Genomic DNA, 21,867 nt, shown 5'->3' on the forward strand with positions numbered 1-21,867 from the left:
GTCAACGAATCTTTCTACAGCGTTGTTGGCAGGGCGGCCAGAGCGAATTTTGACACTCTCGCCGGTGTGAACGCACAGTTAGGCTAGGTATCTGACGCGCTCCTACCGAACCTTGTTAATAAAACATCATTCATTACATTAACTCATTTATTACACTCTTTTATTCAAAGCAACATGAAAATGAAAAATTAACAGGGCATTTAAGAGCCCATCTTAAACTGTTGCATGTGAAGGCTTTTAACAAATACAGCACGTCATCCAAATAAATTTTGCACACTGGTACACACCATATATGCTATCTATAGCAGTATATCAGAGTAGGCTGTATGTAGGCTGTATCCCTTTGCAGGACATTGAGGTCTGCCCCTTTTCTCATATCACTCCTTTTGGCTGTAAAATATTAGAACTTGCAGTGGACTAAACTGTGAACATGGTATGTTTTCAACATCTTAAGTATTAAATCATTCATATTCATCTGCCACTGCAACATTTGCAACAACAACAATTTTCCTTGTCAAAGCTACTTTCTAACAGCAATGCATTGTGTATACATATTTAATGGAATATGAGTGTGCTATCAATATAAAATGCTACATTTTCAAAAGCAGTTACAGTTTTTTTTTTGTTTGTTTGTTTGTTTTGCATAGAACATCTAGATTTGAAGAAAAAAAGACAAAAAGTAAGGATACACTTCACTGAAGGAAAACATAATGCAGTTTTAATTTTATACAACATCTGTCACAAGACACAGGTCTCATGAAAAACTTTTTTATTAAGCAAGTTATTAAGTAAATTATCACTTAATTTCACAGATAAACTTTTTCTGTTGTTTACAAGAACCATCAAGCCAGCTGTTTAAATTGTTGTCCATATTTTGTACACTTGCACAGTTTTCTCCAGTGGGGTCTTCTTTTTTCCAGTTATCAGGTTCACTTTTTCCAGATTTCCTCAGATGCCAAAACCTTCCAAAGCAAAATTATTCACCTTTCAACAGTGGCATAACTTTGTTTTAAAAAGTAGGCGGGACAGGAGTGAGTGTGAGTTTGTGGGGGTTGGGGGGGTTAATGTATTGACACAGAAATCATTTTTTTAACGTGATAGTTTTATTCTTACATGTACTATAATAATATTTATTATTAGCCCCGAGATGATTCATGCAAGTGAATAAATACATATGTAACTAACCCCCACCCCCACCCCCACCCCCAAAACCCTGGCAAAAAGTGGTGGGGACGTGTCCCACCCGTAAATTACGCCTATGCCTTTCAATAATATTTATCAAGCTGTTGTTTTTATGAAATATGCCATTATCGCAAAAAAAGTACTACAATAAATAATAAAGGGTTGTAGACGGTATTCTTACTGTACTCCAGTTTCGTTGAGAGTTTGGTTATTCACCCAAACCCAATGTCCTTCAGTTTCCAGATCATTGAGGCCAATCCAGTGAGCTTCTTTAATTTTAGAAACCAGAATACTCTAATAGAGAAACAATACAAATTTTATAATTACGAAAAAAAAAAAAAGTTTAGTCAAGACAGCATAACAGACAGTATATGAGTTTATCTGATTTATCTGATTTTGCACAAATATATATAATCACATTGTGCAATTGTATATGGACACAATGACACTACAAACAGCGGTTAAAAATGTTCTACCTGTTCTGTTTGGCTGCTTATGGTGACCAGATCAGCTCCTTTTGAAACACAGAAAGCACGACTGTGTGACCAGTTCAGTTTATCACAGCTGAAGAAGTACACCTTCCCATGAAAAGCTGTCAAGCTCACATCACAGTTCAAAGTATGAGCTGTAAATCCTGAAATAAAAAGCATATGAAAATTATCTATTCTTCAGATCATTAGACTCCTTGTGTTAATCAGATTTTGGTTTAATGTGCAGATTTTTTTTTTAGTCTAAGCCTTCATGTATCTTAGTCTGAGCCTTCATGTATCTGAAAGACAATCACCTTCAAAAAAGGACAGTTGTTCTCTAACTCTGGTGTAATTGGCTGTAAGTTCCTCAAGCTCTCTTGCCATGACTGGTACAGAAACAGTCAAAAACAAAATTGAAAAAAGCAAAGTCACTCATTTAGTTATTTCTTCTCATGCACAGTTAATGAAACATGATGTTGTATTGGGTGCATGAAATACATTTTACTCACTTTTGCTGTTAGTTTCCTTGGCAGACAGTTGCACTGAAACACTGACATCTGATTAAAGACAAAACATAAACAGTAGCAAGGATGTTGGAAAGTGTGGATATGTATGTACGTATGTTTAGACTGCCTGGCTGGATTTAAATAAGCAAATACTTAAAATACTAAATCATTATTGCAGAAGATTCTGACTTTTTATCTGGCTCTCTTCTTGGGGTTTCACTCTCTCTCCTCTAGTCTACTACTATAAATACTAGTATTAAATCATTTTAGTTATAAATGGTGTGCTAATTTGTGTTGATTCAACATTAAAAATAAAGTGCTACTTGTTTCAATACAATATAGTCACACTATTGCAATGCTCTCCCACATATTTTGCTATTCTAAGTCCGCTTATTTCTATCATTGGTGTAAAGAGCAATGGGTAGTAATAGACAAGAAATGCAGTTTTACTCCATTGTGCTTATAACGTTTCTCCAGTGATTCATCAGTACTGCAGTCTGAACCAGTGTACCCAGGTGAAAAAATTGCACTTTCATAATACACTTAAGGTGCTTACTTAGATTAACTTCGGTCTAACTTAAGAAGTACTAAAAAATAATTTTAGTATGTTAAGTACAAAATCAGTATGTGAAAATATACCACTTTATATACATTATATAAGTGCACCTTTTTTTTCACCTGGGTAGTGAAACCACCCTTACAATATGGAGGCTTGTTTGGCAATGATTGCCTACTAAAAGTAGGATTTTAAAGATTCAAATTTACTAAAAATGTTTGGTATACAATGAACAGAGCAAAGAACTAGAATTAGTTATACTCACAAAGCATCCAGAGAGCGCAAAGACCTCCGAGAGCCAAACCAAGAGATAAACCCAGAACAATCAGAAGGACTTTAGTCCACTTTGGGGAAGTCACTTTTCTTACGCTTTCTTGTTCTTTAGTGGATTTATCTGGGGTCAGAAATTTGATAAGAAAATATCTATTTACATGAATGATAAAGATCAACTAGGCCTATGCGACAACTTTATATCATGACACATGAGTAAAAAATATATCACTTGTTAAAGATCTTCACAGCATCTTAAGAAAATTAACACTTATAGTCTTATCACAGGATGTCAAATGGCAAACTTTACACCAGTTCATACATCACATAAATCACTTTTGCTTTCTATAACGCTTTTGGCAGATGCTTTTATTCAAAGCATCTATTATTGCATTCAACATTGCATTCAAATTTCCTGTTGAAAAACCTAGCATTGCTAGTCACCAGCATAAGGAATATTTTGCATGCTGTAACCAGCATGAGATGCTGGTTGCTGATTTGCTGGATCCCAGCATAAGATGCTGGTTGCTGGTTTGCTGGTCCCCCAGCATGCGATGCTGGTTGCAGGATTGCTGGTCCCTAGCACAGTAAACAGGTGTGCTGGTGGACCACCATAAGGTATGTTTTGCATGCTGGGACCAGCTTGGGATGCTACTTACAGCAACACAGCCTTAGATGAAATTAATATCTCATCAGAGGATGATTGAACAACTGCAAAAACAGAATTACCATATTCACTTATTGCAAACCATGTTTCTCTTTATTTCTTTCATATGATACTGTTAGAAATCGCTGTAGATTTAGCAGCACAGTGTAAAAACCTACCACATTTATATATCACAGTAAATTACTGTAAATTATTCTGGGTAGTTTTGATTGAGCGGGAATATTTTACAGTATATTTTAGCATTGCTGTAACCTTGCTGTAACCTGGCTGTAAGATGCGAAGCAATAATACAGGACCCCAGATAAATTTCCGTCGTTACCAATAAAGTCCAACTAAATAAGGTTAATATTTAACGTAAAGGTAATGATGCTTTAGGGCATCTTGATGGAGCAGCACGGGGCGCACTAGATTAATTTTTATAAGTAATACATGTAGTTAAATTAACACTGCTATTAAGTAGACTGTAGAACTGGAATGCAGTAATACTACACCACTGTCCTTGTCATGAGTCAGGCTTCTGTGGCTCCCTCCGATCGCCAACGGAGGGCACCCTCTCCTGAATATTGACTGTTTTTGGACTCCATTTCCCATGTTCCCCGTACCTGGGTCTGATTGCCCTTCCAGGTGTTCCTCATCTCCACCCCTATTTATACTGCTTCCGGACTCTTTCACTTTGCGAAGTCTTGTATTGCCCCGGCTGCATTTCTGAGCGTTTTTCTCTGTTATTGGATTAGCTGTGTTTGACCTAGGATTGTTTTCTCGTTTTTTGATTCTCTGCCGCCTGCCCTTTGGACGCTATTGCTTTGGACTTTGATATTGCTCTGCCAGCCGCCAGCCCCGACACTTCGCCTGCCTGTGACTATTCTGTGTTTACTCTCTGCTGTCCCCGTCGCTGTTTTCTAACCCCTGCCTGTCTGACCACATTTTCTCTTAATAAAAGCTGCAAATGGATCCTCAGGCTTCTGATCAGTCATTACAGTCCTATTACTTAAGACACCAGTTTAGAAAAAAAAGTAAATGCGTGAAATATTTCTAGGGATTAGCTTTTCACAGATTTCTGTGCATAATACAAGATTTACTGTCAGTAGATCATTTATATAAATGAAATAGTTCTTTGGATGTACTTTCATTCAAAGAGAAGAAAACTGATTAAAATTGGCGTAAATATCTCCTTTTTATGGCTCCCTCTAGTGGAGAACATTAATTTCAAATCCATTCTAAAATGAAAATAAATATCTGTGAGCAACAAGCAACACATAATTGAGTAAAATTTATTTTGATTTCCTACAGCTCTTCAGTGTGGGCCACTGATCTAAGCACCCTGAAAAATTTCACAACACAGAGTTTTCTGTAGTATTAGCCATATTACAAAAATTGTAAACTTTTAATTTAATTTAGTTTTTTTTTTTTTTTAATCATTTGTCTTTTAATATTATCTGCTCATTTTTTCATGGTGCTGTGGCTAAGAAGTTTTGTCATATGTATTCTTCTGAGTCATGTCTTTTTTTTTAAGTTTTGGACATTTGGTCATAAGGACAAAGTCTAAGGAGTACAGTCATCCCAGCCAAGTTTTAAAGTATGTCCAGCTACATCTGCAAGTTATGCAGCTTCTTTTTTAAATGCATTCACCACACACACAAAAGTTCATAGGAATGTGGCTAATTACTCCTTTGCATGTGGCTTACCTGAGTGCTCTTGCTCTTTTAAGAGATTTCAGTCTCTTAAATCTCATATGTATCGGCACCATCACAGCAAGGCAAAAGCTGTGCCAACTGAGGGCAAATCTCAACCTCAGAATGTTATACTGTCATGCCAGGTTAAGGATTGCAAATTTCAGAGCACTGTTTTTTCAAGTCTCTGTTCACACTTAAAATGCCATATAAAGAATGGTTAAAAAAAAGTGGCCTGTCCTTACACTGGTTGTCCCAAATATTTTTGGGTTAGGTCAACCTTTTCTTCTCACTTGAGTAGAACCCACAATTTTTCCTACCATGAAACTAGTTGTCACACTGCTTCTACCAGCCAGCAAATTCAGCAGTGTACATTGCCTAAAGAAATCCTCCCTGAAGCTGTGCTTAGTGAGCAAGATGCAGAGCAGGATGATGTGCCTGACCAAAGTCAGTTTTTGAATAATTTGGCTCTTTTTTATCTTAAAATGCAAGCAAAAATGCTCCTTCCTCCCACCACTATTCAAGCAATCATAGAGGAATTTCAGGATGTGCACAACACTGGCATGAAGTATGTACTCTCAAAGATTCATGAGAAGTTAACTACTTTGAACCTGCAGGACAGTGAAATTAGTCAGATACTAGAGGATGTTTCAAAGGAATTTCTCTTTAAAGAGTGCCATGAAGGGCCCATGAAATCTGACCATACAAGGAAATTGCTTTTTAACAAATCTTTCAACTACATTGAGCCCACTAAGATCTATCTAGGTGCTGATGAAGCTGGCAGAGAACGTTTCTTTCAGTATGTACCTATCAAGGAGACACTGAAGTCTCTTCTCAGTCAATCAGTAGTGAAAGATCAGTACAGAGAGACAAAGATGAAGCAGTCAAATTTTCAGCCAAATGTTTTGACAGATGTGCTGGATGGACAATACTTGAATGAAGACAATACTTTGTTAAATGAATCCCCTTCATCTTTGTCAGTGCTTCTGTATTAGGATTCATTTGAGGTAGCCAATCCATTGGGATCAGGCAAAAAGAAGCACAAAATACTGGCTGTGTACGTGACTCTTGGTGAAATATTGCCCCACAATCGCTCATGTACCGATCAGATGCAGTTGGTACTGCTTTGCAGGGAGGAAGACTTTCGTTTCTTTGGGCAAGAGAAAATTTTCTCCCCTCTTGTAGCTGATTTGAAAGATATAGAAGAGCTGGGCTTTGAAACCAAGGATGGTAGCAGTCTGAAAGGAGCACTGATAGCAATATCAGGGAACAATCTTGGTTCACATTGTATCGAAGAATTAACACCGTAGTGGACAGCACATTCCAGGGCCCAGTTTATGGCAGGAGCCCTCCCTGACCACAATACTGGACATAGGTTTGCTACATTTTGATTGGATCTTGGTGAACTAACATAAACAGACTGTCCAACGGCATCAGATAAAGATGCCAGGACAACAGCCAGACACCTCTTAGAGCACAAAAAGACCATCTTTGGTGCAAAGCCCGGGAAGGACAGAACTTCCTATTGGTCAAAATGCTGTTTGTGCCCTTCACCCACCTTGAGACTGTTCCTAAGGGTTTGGCCTGTGACCGACCATAAAAATTCCTTAGGACCTCCAGATGCAGCAGCAGTGGGTGAAACTAAGAGAGATCATGGAGATCCATCCAAATCCATTCATAACTGTTTTCAAACCTTAAAACCGATGCACACTACAACACACACATCTTATACTTATTCAGAGAAATAAGTATTCCTTGTGACAGCAATGTGTAGTGCAACACCTTACACAAACTTAGCTATTAATGGACAAATGAATGCATGCATGACAGTTCAATCTTTTCCCATCATGTTTGGACTTAATGTGTTCGTAACATTGCCAAATGCATTCTGGTTATGGTTTAGAAAGTGATAAATGCACCGGTAAAACTTTAGTGACACTTTTCTAGCTTTGTGTTTGGACTATGCAAGTAAATTCCACAGGAGGAAAGAAGAGTGGGCAACCACGTGTCCCCCCAGTCTGATGGAACCAGCCAATCACAGCATGGAAATGGAGAAGCGCCAAATTGCAATCTTCTCCTCATCGTAAAGGGATAAAGGTACCCTTCCAAAAGACACTCCTCGTTCTGAGACTCGGTTCTGTAGGGGATGAGACAGAAACAGATCACCTTCGTTCTGAATCTCCCATCCGGTGAGACGATAGCAGATTGACCAAGTTCTGAGTCTCAGTCTGTCAAGGAAAGAGACTGCAACAGGGCAAGAAAGTTCTGAGTCTTCTACCTGTGAAGGAAAAGACACCAACAGAACAAACCCCTGTTCTGAGTCTCCGGCCTGCAAAGGTGAGTCAACAACAGATACCATGTCCAAGTCTCCAGCTTTTGAGGCAGCAACAGATACGACCACGTTCTGAGCCTCTAGCCTGTGAGGAAAGAGATAATCTATGTTCAGAGTCTTTGTCCAGCGAGAAAACAACTGATGCAGCATCCTGAGTCTCCATCCTGGGGAGAGACAAAGCGGATTGACCAAGTTCTGAGTCTCTAGAGAGGCAGAAGGCACACAGACATTTGCAACAAGGTTAAGCTCTGGCGAGCAAACCTTCACTTCAGGTACTTTTGCTTGCGTGTTCCAAGCTAAGGACCTTCAGCACCTACTCCAGGGCCACATCTGCGTGTTCCAGATCTTAGGACCCTTGGTGCTCCAGGAGATCAGCATCCTACAGTGCTTCATCTTCAAGGCTGTCGAAACGGATTCCTGCTCCTTTCCCTACTGTACTGCCACCAGCATCACCAGTGGAAGAAGTTGCCGCCACCGGACTGCTCACTCAACCACAGCGAACGTAAATATCACTTCCAAACCTCTTCCAGAGACCTTGGCATTGTTGTATGTTATCAGTATATGATTTTCTAATTTACATTAGATATTATGTAGTTGATTGCAGTTGATAACAAATCTTACATGTATTTGTTTGATGCATAGTAAGATTATTCACCTTATTTGTTTCAGAGTAGCAACAGTTTATCTTTCCAGATAACGTAGCTCTGACATAGCAACTCCCAACATTATCACTTGCTTTTTATGCATCTTATGCACTTTATTCCTTCTTCATTCATGGTATTCATTTAGTAGTTGTTGATTACTCTTGTCTATCTCTTGTTAATAAAATTTATTTTATTACAACTTGTGTCTTCCTTGTGTTGATAATACAGAAGAGGTTCTACAAGTTAGAGATCCCACCAATCTTTCTTATGTGATGTACTCATAACCATACATTAATTGACACGTGATCCAAGAATCATAACCTCAGCTGTGACATAAATACCCATCACTACCCTATTTCACCTCCCTAGGTTGGTGAAAATTAAATTCACTACCTTAAATTGGCCTCCCTAGGTTGGCGAAAGCTAAATTTATTACAACACAGAACTTTAGCAAAAGCATTTACTTTTGTCGTTACTGCTTGATAGACAGAGACACATTTAAAAGAAAACCTGAAACGTAGGCCCCAAAAGAACAATGGAAAACTACAGAGAGAGTATTGAGCAACTCAGTGGTGGCCAACCTATGGTCAACGGAATCAAATTTGATTCTGTTTTCAACAACCTGAAACACTTTCATGTGTGCAATCCAGGTCTCCCGCCTTGTTTGGGCCATGACCTATTTGAAGTGGTCGTCTCATATGACTTGGCACTGTACATTAGTCACCTTGTAAATGTTGAGAAACACTTTACATACGTCCAGTTAAACAGGTGCATTTCACAGTTGACATTTCACAATTGCTTCCTCTTTACATTGGGGATCGTATTAAGAATCCAGTTGACAACCAAGTTTGGCAACTCTGCCTAAAACTAAGAGAAATAACTGAGCTGATTTGTGCACCAAAAATCAGCCATGACCAGATTGCTTACTTGAAGATTCTCATTGAAGATTACATACACTTCAGAAGTACCATGTTTCCTGATTGTCCACTAAAAGCTAAGAATCACTACTTGATGCATTACCCCGACCTCATTCTACATTTCGGCCCTTTGATTAGACTCTGGACTCTACGGTTTGAAAGCAAACATTGCTATTTTAAACAGTGTGCGAGGAGACTGCACAATTTCAAAAATTTGTCAGGCTCACTAGCAGAAAGACACCAATTACTGCAGGCATACTTAAGCACAGGAAAGCTGTTTTTTTCCAAACATTCAAGTTGTTGGAGTAGCAGGCAACTTTGAAGAGAGGCTGTACAGTCATGGGATTCAGCAGGCAGTCAGGAGGACACTCTCCAGCAGGAAAAACATTACAGAGCTGTCTGCTGTAGTGTATAAGAATACTAAATATTCCAAGGGTCTGGTTGTGGCAATGGCAGAGGGTGAGAGTGGAATTCTGTTTGGGAAAATTGTATTGATTTTACTTGATCAAAGCAGAATACACCTGATTGTGGAAAAGCACCAGTCTGCTTTACTGGTTGATGTTGGTGTTCATCACCTGTCTCTACAGGGGGAGTACATGTGTGTGGACATAGAGTGTAGTTGACTACTACCCACTACCAGTTTATGACTTGTGTGGTGTTTCAGTTGTTGCCCTTGATCACTCCATTTGTGTCTAATTTTGCAGGTTTAACAATGTCTGAATCAGCTGTGGATGAAATCACATCAGCACTCCCAAAGCTGGATGAGGATCGGATGAAAGCTTTGGTTGAGCGATTGCTTTTGGTTGTTGGGGTACAAGAAGTTTCAGATCTGAGTTATGTGAAGGAGGATGACATCAAGGACATCTTGACACCCCTGCAGTGCCGCAAACTTATAGATGCCTTTCAGAGAATCAGAATCAGAATTAGCTTTATTCGCCAAGTGTGCGCACATGAGGAATTTGTTGTGGTTTTTTAAGGTGCTCCTGGTACATACATACATACATACATGCAACATTTAAATAAAATAAAAACTTAAAAATAAATAATAATGTATGAATCTGGAACAGATTGTCAGGATTGTATTTGGTTTGTCTTGGTTTTCCTAGTGTTTTTCCCTTATGTTTCTTGTGTATTGGTTTAGTCCGTGTTTTCCCCCTTTAGTTTTGTTTCATTTGGTTTAGTCTTGCCCATATTTGTACTTCCCCTCGTTTGCTCGTTTGGTAGCCACTCCCCTGTCTCTGTGTATATATTGTCCTCAGTCTCTCACTCCCATTGTCCGTGATTAATGTTCCTGTGTGGTTTATGTTCCTTGGTTTTGCTTGTTTATTTGTTTTCAATAAATTACAGTTTATTTATCTACTCCGGTTTCCTTCAAGTTTTATCTGCCATCTCCGTCTCCACCAGCAGCGTGACACAGATGATTTATGTACAGATTTGTGCATTATTTTCTCTATATACAGCTATATAAATAAGAGATGTGCATGAGTATTTACATAATATTACTACAGAAAGAGACATTAATTAGAATGGAGAAAGAAATAAAGAAATGAATTGTAGAACCCAGTTAATGATTCATGTTTATCTGTTTAAGGTGGAGATGGCATTTGGGAAAAAGCTGTTTTTATGTCTAGATGTTTTAGTGCTCAGGGATCTTTAGCGTTTGCCTGAGGGGAGAAGAGCAAACAGGTTGTGTCCGGGGTGAGAAGGGTCTTGGATGATGTTTCCTGCCCGTTTCTTCACTCTGGAGATGTATAAGTCCTGAAGGTTGGGCAGGTGCACACCAATGATTCTTTCTGCTGTCCTAACAGTCCGTTGCAGTCTTCTTATATCTGATTTACTGGGTGCCCCAAACCAGACAGTTATAGAAGAGCACAGAACTGACTCAATGACAGCGGAGTAAAACTGTGTCATCATTGCCTGTGGTAGATTGAACTTTTTCAGTTGACGGAGAAAGTACAACCTCTGCTGGGCTTTTTTCACAATGGAGTCAATGTGAATGTCCCACTTCAGGTCCTGGGAGATGTTAGTTCCTAGGAACTTGAATGAGTCCACTACAGCCACAGTGCTGTTCATGATGGTGAGAGGGGTGAGCGCAGGGGGCTTTCTCCGGAAGTCCACCGTCATCTCTACAGTTTTGAGCATGTTGAGCTCCAGGTTGTTGCGACTGCACCAGAGAGACAGCTGCTCAACCTCCTGTCTGTAAGCACATCCGTCACCATCCCGGATGAAACCGATGACTGTGGTGTCATCTGCAAACTTCAGAAGTTTGACGGAGGGGTCTTTAGAGGTGCAGTCATTTGTGTAGAGGGAGAAGAGAATGCAGCCCTGGGGAGCTCCAGTGCTGATGGTGCGGGTGCTGGATGTGAGTTTTCCCAGCCTCACTAGTTGCTGCCTATCTGTCAGGAAGCTGGTGATCCACTGACAGATAGAGGTGGGTACAGAGAGCTGTGACAGTTTATTCTGAAGGATATCTGGAATGATGGTGTTGAAAGCAGAGCTGAAGTCCACAAACAAGATCCTTGCATAGGTCCCTGGTTTGTCCAGATGTTGAAGGATGTAGTGCAATCCCATATTGACTGCATCATCCACAGACCTGTTTGCTCGGTAAGCAAACTGCAGGGGGTCCAGCAAGCAAACTCCAGTAATGTCCTTCAAGTAGGCCAACACCAGTCTCTCAAATGACTTCATGACCACAGATGTTAAAGAAACAGTTCTGTAGTCATTAAGTCCTGTGGTTTTTGGTTTCTTGGGTACAAGGATGATGGTGGAACATTTGAAGCCGGATGGGACTATACACAGCTCCAGAGATCTGTTGAAGATCAGTGTGAAGATAGATGATAGCTGGACAGCACAGGCTTTAAGGCAGGCTGGAGAGACACCGTCTGGGCCTTTGGCTTTCCTTATCTTCTGCTTCCTGAAGACTTTGCAAACATCACCTTCACAGATCTTAAGGGCTGTGGCTGTGTTGTGGGACAGTTGGGGTGGGTGTAGGGTGTCAGACCTGTCTTTTGTTTTTCAAACCTGCAGTAAAACTCATTCAGGTCATCAGCCAGTTGTTGATTGGCCTCAGTGCTGGGGGATGGGCTCTTGTAGCTGGTGATGGCTTTCAGGCTGTTCCACACTGATTTAGAGTCATTTCTTGAAAGCTGTTTTTTTAGCTTTCCCGAGTAGTTTAACTTTGCCACTCTTATCTCTCTATTCAGTGTGTATTTGGCCTGTTTGTACAAGGCTTTGTCCCCACTCCTGTAGGCGTTCTCTTTGGCCTGGCGAAGCTGTTTGAGTTTTGCACTGAACCAAGGTTTGTCTTTGTTAAATGTTAAATAAGTCCTGGTGGGTACACACATGTCCTCACAGAAACTGATGTAGGATGTCACAGTGTCAGTGAGCTCATCCAGATCAGTAGCTGCAGCCTCAAAAACACTCCAATCAGTAAGTTCGAAGCAGGCTTGTAAATCCCACTCTGCTTCAACAGTCCATCTCTTTACACTTCTTACTACAGGCTTAGCAGATTTAAGTTTCTGCCTGTAGGCTGGTAGAAGATGAACTAAACAGTGATCAGAGAGTCCCAGCGGTGCACGGGGGACAGAGTGATATGCATCCTTTAAAACAGTGTAGCAATGGTCCAGTATATTGCTGTCTCTGGTGGAGCATGTGATGTGCTGTCTATATTTATGCAGTTCACGGGTGAGATGAGCTTTATTAAAATCACCGAGCACGATAATGAAAGAGTCCAGGTAACGTTGCTCCGTGTGTGTGATCTGATCGTCCAACAGTTCCAACGCCGCGCTTACACGCGCATCAGGAGGAATGTACACACTCACCAGAATAAACCAGGAAAACTCTCGCGGCGAATAAAAAGGCTTACAGTTAATAAAGATAGCTTCCAAGTTTGGGCAGCACATCTTATTTAAAACCGTCACATCTGTACACCAGCCTTCATTGATATAAAAACATAATCCACCGCCTCTCGTTTTCCCCGACGACTCTGTGACGCGGTCCGCTCTGATCAGCTGGAAGCCCGTTAGATGAAGCGCTCTGTCCGGAATGGTTCCGTTTAACCAGGTTTCCGTGAAGCAAAGTGCAGCAGAGTTTAAAAAGTCCTTGATTGTGCGGGTGAGGAGTTGTAGTTCGTCTGATTTATTTGCAAGGGAGCGGAGATTCGCCAGATGAATACTCGGCAACGGAGTCCTAAAACCGCGCTGTCGGAATTTCACAAGTGCGCCGGCGCGTTTTCCTCGCTTGCGTCGCTTGGAGCGCTTGTATAGGAACGCAGCCCCTCCGACTAAAATGTCCAGTAAGACGTCTGAATGTTCAAACGTTGGCAAAAAGTTATCTGGTGTGCTATTTCTTATGTCCAAGAGCTCGTTTCTTGAGAAGCTGATCGGAAAAACGTTGCTTAAGACAGGACAAACAAACAAAAACAGAAAAAGTACGAAGGAGCAACAAACCGAGGCAGCCATCCGCGGCGCCATCTTGATCCAGAGGAGAGGTTAGTTCAATTTTGTAGTTAAATATAACAGTAAAAATCAGCTGAAGGCATATTTTTATGTATTTTATTTAATCATCATAAGTTAAGCTTAGTTATTGTTGGAGGCAAGTGATTAGATTAGGAACAAATTGTTACTTATAGATGTGTGATGTAGATTAGTGATGAGTTCTGTACAATATTAGTGGTAACATCAGTATAAGATGATTGAAGGGCATTATTTCATCAAAATAATGAGCTAACTACTATTTAGTGGAAGTAAAAATGTAAATAGTTTCAAAACAAGTTACTTTTCCAAACACTGTTGATAAATTAAGTGCCTATTGTTTGTTGCTGAGGCAGAACCAAGGATGAAATCAGTTCATAATTACCAATTTGATATTGTTACATACCATTGTGTTCACACTGATGACAGTTTTTTTTAGTTAACATATCTCAACAACCAAAACACTTGTCAAAGGTATATGTGTATGTATTTATGAGATAGAAAAGACCAACATTATTTTTTTACATGATTAAATCACCCCATGCTGTTTAATGTGATGGTGATACAAATGATGACACTAATAGAAAGATGGCAATTAATTGGATACAGTTACAGTGCACATTTTTAAAGACATGGCTGAGGGTGTTGCAGCAGCATAACATGTATTAATTCATTTTATGTCTAAATTTTAATTTCTTCTTTTTTTGTCTTCTGTCAAGGCTCTACTCTGGAGCCACAGCCAAGTGTTATTTCTCCATTGCAGTCTCTATTTCCTATCTCCACTACTTCTTCTGAGCCAAACCTTACCCAGTGTCCACCTAACTGGATCAGCATTTTCCATGTACCTTGGGAGAAGATGGCCCCAACTCTCCGACAGGCCATTTCTACGAAGAACAGGGGAGCTCACTCTGACAGGTTACAAATTATCAGAGTTATTGTGGACACAATCTGGATGCAATGCCCAAGCCCTAGCAGAGCTGAATGTTCTCAGATAGCCAAGAATATCGATGCTCAATATCCCAAAACCTTTGCTGATGTAACAGATGAGGGAGAGCTCCTAGGTTCTGGTTACACTTCCCTCTTGAATCAGATCAAAACAAGAGTGGAATATGTTAACAGGGGCAATGTACTTTCTAGAATTCGAAGACCAAAGAGGACAAACGAGAATGATGGTGATACCTCTCAGCCCAAAAATATCTGCATTCAAGTGGACGGTTATGGTTGCATCAACTGCCAACCTCATAACTTGCCTGAGGGAGAGACACTAGATTCTCTGGAGGTCAAGAAGCAGATGTTGGTCTCACTTTACAGAAAGGAAGGACCCAAAGGGGCAGAGAGTGTGAAGGTTGATGACCTCATGGACATAACATAGCTACAACAGCGCCAATTCATCAACTCCAATCCACCTCCCAGACTCAGCGATGTTATGCAAGAGTGGCCCTTTCTTTTCCAGAAACGATGGCTCTTTTCTCACTTTGAAAAGTTAACTGGGATTGACCTTCACTCAAGATTGACTGTGGCACTGCAGAATAAAGGCAGCCGAATCATCAACTACTTCCTGCATCAGAAGTTGAAGTGGAGTGGGGAGGTTCAGTCTCTGCTGACTGAGATAGAGAATGACTCAAGGACACTAGAGGATCAAGATTTGATGGCAACTTCAGCTGTGCTGCTCTTGATGGCCTTCTTCAGGGAGTCAATGGAGTCCCTCTTCATACTGGCTGATGTAAGTATTGTTCTCTCTCAAATACATCTGTTGTTTATTGTTTCCAAAAATGAAACTTCTGTCATTATTTACTGACTGTTATGTTGTTCCAAACCTGCATGAGTTTATTTTTTCTGTTAAACACAGAAGATTATATTTTGAAGAATGCTAGTAAACAGACAGGTGACGGTAGCCATTGACTTCCATATTTTTTTCCTACTATGGAAGTCAGTGAGTATTGTCAACTGTCTGGTTACCAGCGTTCTTCAAAATATCTTCTTCTGTGTTCAACAGAACAAAGGAACTCATACATGTTTGAAAAAAAAAGAAGAGGGTGAGTAAATGGTGACAGAAGTTTCATTTTTGTGTTTTATGTAATTACGTCATATTCTGTACTTTCCATCAAGTTATTTTAATATGTTTTAGGTCATTGCAACCCAGGCAGATGTTGAGGCACAGCATGTAATTCATGACACACCCAGGCTCATTATGCTGGAGACATGCAGTGATGGGAATAACGGCGTTAGAAATAAACGGCGTTACTAACGGAGTTATTTTTTTCAGTAACGACTAATCAAATTACTGTTTACCCCGTTATAACGCCGTTACCATTACCGACGATGAAATGCCGAGTTACTATTTTTTATTATAACTTATTTATTTTTCAGTTCATATGAATGGATGCGTTGCATACCTGTTTTTGATGAGCCGTATACTCTAGTGTGAAGGCACACAACTAGCCGTCGCTTTCTCTTAGAATCAGAATCACAAGGATTTTGTTGTGAAAGAAAGATACAGAGCGAGAGAGTCTTTTATATCATGCAGAACTGATGCGCTATATGTAAACAATATTCTTTGTTGTATTTTCCTGTCAAAATAACGGAGGTCCTTCGGAATTCTTCAGCTTCTTAGAACTGCCGGTTTCTCCGGTAGTAGGTGGAACTAATGCGCAAACGGCAATCTCATTGCCTGGCGCTCACCAATGTTCGTTCCTGTTTTGATTTCAGCAAATCAGTTCGAGTGAACGCAGACAACGTAATTAATATTCATGAGCCCAGCAGATCATTAATCTTTAGTGCATTTTATATTGTTGTTGGTAGTAGAATTCGTAGTAGTTTTATCAGTTTTATTAGTATTATTTTTTCCCCCCCTTTTTTATAGATACACTAAATGACAAACAATATCTTAAGCACCACCACCAGTCCTAAGATCAGTCAACATGACAAATGCATTCGTACATGGTTATTCTGGTAGTTCTAATTACTAAAGTTTAATGCTAAATTATTATAATATCATAATATACTGCTTGACAGCAAAAGTGTATTTTCAGATATTTAAAAAAACAAACAAAAAAAAAAACTAGCAACAACAACAAAAAATGTACTAGCCAATGGCTATTCTATTGCCAAGGTGTCCATAGAAGGTTGATAATATTTACAATATATTTTTTTAATTTGATAGGTATCTCTCACATCAACATTAAAATACATTATAGTAGATTAGTGTACAATGTTTTATAATGATAATTTATTCTATTTAGTGTCCATTTCATTCATTTAACATACTTAATATTGGGGATATCCAAGTTACTTGACATATTTGAGCATTTTTCTAAAAAAAAAGTAACACAATAGTTACTTTCCCTAGTAATTAGTTACTTTTATAATCATGTAACTCAGTTACTAACTCAGTTACTATTTGTGAGAAGTAACTAGTAACTCTAACTAATTACTCTTTTACAATAACATGCCCAACACTGGAGACACGTATGCTGTTTTCTGATATAATTTATGTAGGCCAGGTGGATGCTGTCCATCGAAGGAAATGTCGTCTTGGCACTTGACAGCTGTGACGATTTTGTAGCAGCTTTTGCAGCACTCTTTGCAAGTTACTATGTCTTTAACATCCAGTACCAGGAGTCTGCTGCATGTACACTGGAGCTTGTATAGAGGCAAGTAAATTTCTTTCTGCAATTGACTTTTGTATTGTAATTAAATCAGATGTGCAAAGTTGCAGGGTGGAAGTTATTTGAAGACAAGGTTGAGTGCTTTAGACTCTTTATATGAAGCCCATGCTCATAAATGAATTATAGTCTCATTACTGTTAAAGTCAAAAGTTTACATACACCTTGCAGAAACTGCACAAGTTAACTATTTTACCAAATTAAGTGGAATCATAGAAAATGCATGTTATTTTTTATTTAGAATATGATATTTTACATAAAAGATGTTTACATATAGTCCACAAGAGAAAATAATAGTTGAATTTATAAAAATTACCCCATTCAACAGTTTACATACACTTGATTCTTAATAATGTGTTGTTTTCTGAATGATCCACAGCTGTTTTTTTTTTTTTAGTGATAGTTGTTCATGAGTCCCTTGTTTGTCCTGAACAGTTTAAATGCCCATTGTACTTTTAAAAAATCCTTCAGGTCCCACAAATTCTTTGGTTTTTCAGCATTTTTGTATATTTGAACCCTTTCCAACAATGACTGTATGATTTTGAGATCCCTATTTTTGCTGAGGACTGCTGAGCGACTATTACAGAAGGTTTAAAGGCCAGACAGATAGTCAAGTGTTCTGTCAGGCGGGGAGTCAGCAAAAGGACCAAGAAGGACATACAGAGGAAGGTCACACCCATCAACCCTCTCGTACATCGCTTTATTCAGTCCTTGATGGAATATGACTGGAAAGCTTCAAACTGATTCCTGTTTGCCAGCACTTTTAGTGGGACATTTATTGTTCTTGTTTCTGTTGTTTGTTGATCTGTAGTTCTCTCTTAAGGACATTGTACCTCCATAAGTTCTCTTCACTGGAATATTTTTGTTTCATTCATAGCCCACGGCGCCAATGGATTGAGGAGCCATGGTGGGGGAAGGGCTGATGACTCCAGGGGGCTGACCGACGGTGGTGGAGCAGGTGGAGGTAGAGACCGAGGCGGAGACGGAGAGTTGATGATCCTGGGTGACACCGAGGATCCGGAGGGCCAAGGCGGAGCCCAAGGCTCTGGCGACTGAGTCGGAGGTGGAGATCCGGAGGTCCGCGGCAGAGCCGAAGCGACAGAGGACTGAGGCGGAGCTGGAAGGAGTGAGGAGCCCAACGGAGCCGGTGGGACGGAGTGACGAGGCGCAGCCGGAGAAGTGGAGTGGAGTGCTGAGGCGATGGCTGGACGACGGCTGACCAAGGCGGAGCCGGAGGGACGAGGGAGCCCGGTGGAGCTAGTGGGCCGACGGGCGATGGTGGAGATGAGGGAGCTGAGAGTCGGGGTGGAGCCGGGGTCGGAGGGCCGAGGCGGAGTCCAGGACTCAGAGGCTGGAGGCGGTGACGAGGGATCCTCCAGCCATGACGCCAATGGAGACTGGCAGACCTGTGGCGAGCCCACCGCACAGATGGTGGGCTGAGGGTGAGCAGAGAGGCTGCCAGGAGACAGCGGTGGTGGGACTGAGGCGACCAGGGACAATAGGAGATAACAGGGGGAAGGTGGGTGGGAAATCCAGGCAGGAAGACAGTTCAAGGCAGACAGATTGTTCTCGCACCTGGTTGGACTCGATAGGCTCAGGCTCCGTAGCGAACTCTCGTGCTGTCGCTCCTATTGGTGATCGCTCTGTCGTACTCGCCTCTGGCTCTCCGTCTGCGGTGGGCTCGGGCTCTGGCTCCACGAGTTGGGGTGTGGGTTGGCTAGGCTCTGGGTGGGCCAGTGGGCTGTTTCTGGATTGGGGTTGGACACTCTCCAGACACCTGAGGATCCCTTCCCTCCAGCTCAGTCCTGTGGTGTCTGGGAGGTCCACAGGATGGCTGTAATTAGCCCCAATCCAGAACAGAGAGTTGATGGTAGCGTCGTCCAGCCCTGACATCATAGCCAGCCCACAGAACTCCCAGGCATACTCCACAAATGGGAGATCTCTGCGGGTTAGGGCGGAGAAGCTAGCAGCAACTTCCATCCTTCCTTTCTTTTAACGGTCTGATCTTCTGTCATGGTATTGTGTAGAAGGAGACATACGAAGATGAAATATAATGGAATGGATTAATAAAATCCACAAAAGGTAAATCCAGACAAGAACAGCAGGGAAAACACACACCAACATAACCTTAAGATCAGACGAACAACACTGAACTGAATACAACTTAAAAAAGGGGTGCTAATGATATAAGGACAGGTGAGGGTGATTAACTGATAATGACTTAACAAGGACAGGAACAGGAAAAACCATATATGGGCACAGAAGGGAGAAACCAACATAAACAGTCCACAGGGGTGTTCTTCCTCTGCATTTGGGATCGTTTGAAGCCGCAATTAAACTGCATTTTGGAAGTTCAAAATCGGGGCACCATATATGGAGAAAAATCATGAAATGTTTCCCTCAAAAAACATAATTAAGGCTGAAGAAAAAGACATGAACATCTTGGATGACAGGGGATGAGTACATTATCTGTCAATTTTTGTTCTAGAAGTGGACTTCTCCTTTAAGAACAGTGTAATTTAATGTGTTCAGAATAGTTTTAGTGACAATGACAAATTATAAACAAAGTACGAAAACAGTTTTCATGTAATTAAATTTTTAATTAAAAAATTAAATTTGTACCAAGGGGGCTTTTTACCCAACCTATGGGGCAAAACGCCCCCATGGGTGGGAAAAAAATGCAGCCTCTTAAAAAATACTGTTTCTATTCTTGATGAATTCCAGAAAAATAATTATCTAAATGATTTTTATTTAAGGTTTGAGCGTGGGCATATTCCTTAGAATAGTACTGGTATAATGGTGTCTTTTTCAGATACCATCAAAGACAATTTATTAATTAATCCGAATCAGGTTTATTTTTATTTTAAACATATTTGTTCTAAGAAATCGGCAGGCCCGGATGGAATTTTCCCCTATATTGTTAAGTGTTGTGCAGATGAACTGACTCCTGCTTGGTTTCCTATATTTCAGCAATCTTTGGATTTAGGTATTGTTTCCAGTTTATGGAAAAGAACATTGATTATACCTGTTCCTAAGATAGCTAGGTCTGCAGAGAACAATGACTTTAGACTTCAGTTGCATTACAGTTTTTCTTGATTGCTAAAACACTATAACCAGTCTTTTGAACTAAAATTTTTAAAACCATAATGCCATTTTTCAAACAGCACACCCATTTCCCTGAACTATAAACACTATTTTCCTGCTTTAACACATGAGTCAGATTTGGTGAACTGTTACTGCAAAACTCTACACACAAATCCCTACATTTCTCAGTGCTTACACCATGTGATCATTTAGAAAGTACTAGCATTCAATATTGTTCACTCAAGTCTGCAAAATTTGAGCTCAATTAGAAAACAGTTACCCAAGTGGAAACACTAGGAGTCAAAATTTGTCACACACCAATCAGAACCTTCGATGGAGATAAAAGGGCCAAAGTCAGCTTACAGTTTGGTGCATTTCTCAGATCAGAAATGACATTCTCAATACTACTTGTTCAACCTCCACATCGTCTAGTCACTTGTACATATCATAAAATGTTTTTATTTTTTTTTTTAACAAGTCGCGTTTGCTTTGGTACATTCATGCAACTGATTATGCAACTGATTTGTCTGCTGTTTCCTACATTATCACGTCCTATTGTTGTTGCTATAGTCTTACCCCTCAAAACATCAAGGCATTATCTCATCGTATATGTATTTGCAGTAAATGCTAAATTTTTGATCTAGTTGTCATAAACTGTCAAGCATATTCTACACATTTCCATAAGACTTTTTGTAAATTTGCCATGAACTGTTCAAGTGAATATTGACTTTTGCTAATGTCGAGACTACAGATCAACCAATGATAAAGCAGTTCTCTGAAATAGCTCAAAGGTACATCTCAACATCTCATGAACCTTCAATTAGAAAGCATATATAGACAGGGGACAACACAAGACTTACAAATTCTGACAGTGGACTTTCTAATTTATATTTCTGCCTTTGCCCATATTTCTTTTTTCTTTTCCATTTCACAATGATTTTGTAATGTATTTATATATATGTATATATGTGTGTGTATATATATACATATACATATATATATATATATATATATATATATATATATATATATATATTTTTTTTTTTTTGTTAGACCACTAGTAAAAGTGTAACTGTGAATCCTATCCCGTCTTTTTCAATTAATATCCTGCATACAGTAATATGCAGTTTTGAAGACAAAGAGTAGGAGGTGAAAGAGGAAGAGGAGGGGAAGAAGGAGGAGGACGACAACAACAACATGGAAGAGAAATAGGTTGGGCAAGGGCAAGAAAACAAGCAGTCTTATATATTTTAGTTGATGCGTGCCAGGGTTGGGTCAGGCATGCAAGAGGATTTTACCCCCGCTGCCTGTCCAGAGCCAATTTAGTCTATGATGTTGAGGAGGTTCTTTGGCCTGTCCCAGACCAAAGACAGGATGCTGGGGCAGAATAATTATTTTTGTTGTTGTTTGCTGTTTTGTGCTGTACTCTACA

General features: G+C 40.1%; 1 protein-coding gene across 1 annotated transcript in view; it reads right to left on the reverse strand.

The window, feature by feature from the left end:
* LOC127181744 (CD209 antigen-like protein E) overlaps positions 1-21,867 on the reverse strand; it is a 32,520-nt gene continuing 10,653 nt past the window's right edge. The window contains exons 2-7 of the mRNA XM_051136642.1: positions 2,980-3,108; positions 2,162-2,209; positions 1,967-2,038; positions 1,659-1,816; positions 1,364-1,476; positions 1-962 (exon numbers count right to left, since the gene is read on the reverse strand). Of these exons, the coding sequence (XP_050992599.1) occupies positions 797-962; positions 1,364-1,476; positions 1,659-1,816; positions 1,967-2,038; positions 2,162-2,209; positions 2,980-3,108 (686 nt within the window). The 3' untranslated portion in view covers positions 1-796. The remainder of the gene's footprint in view (positions 963-1,363; positions 1,477-1,658; positions 1,817-1,966; positions 2,039-2,161; positions 2,210-2,979; positions 3,109-21,867) is intronic.

The sequence above is a fragment of the Labeo rohita genome, chromosome 19 (genome assembly GCF_022985175.1).
Source record: "Labeo rohita strain BAU-BD-2019 chromosome 19, IGBB_LRoh.1.0, whole genome shotgun sequence".
Classification (NCBI taxonomy): domain Eukaryota; kingdom Metazoa; phylum Chordata; class Actinopteri; order Cypriniformes; family Cyprinidae; genus Labeo; species Labeo rohita.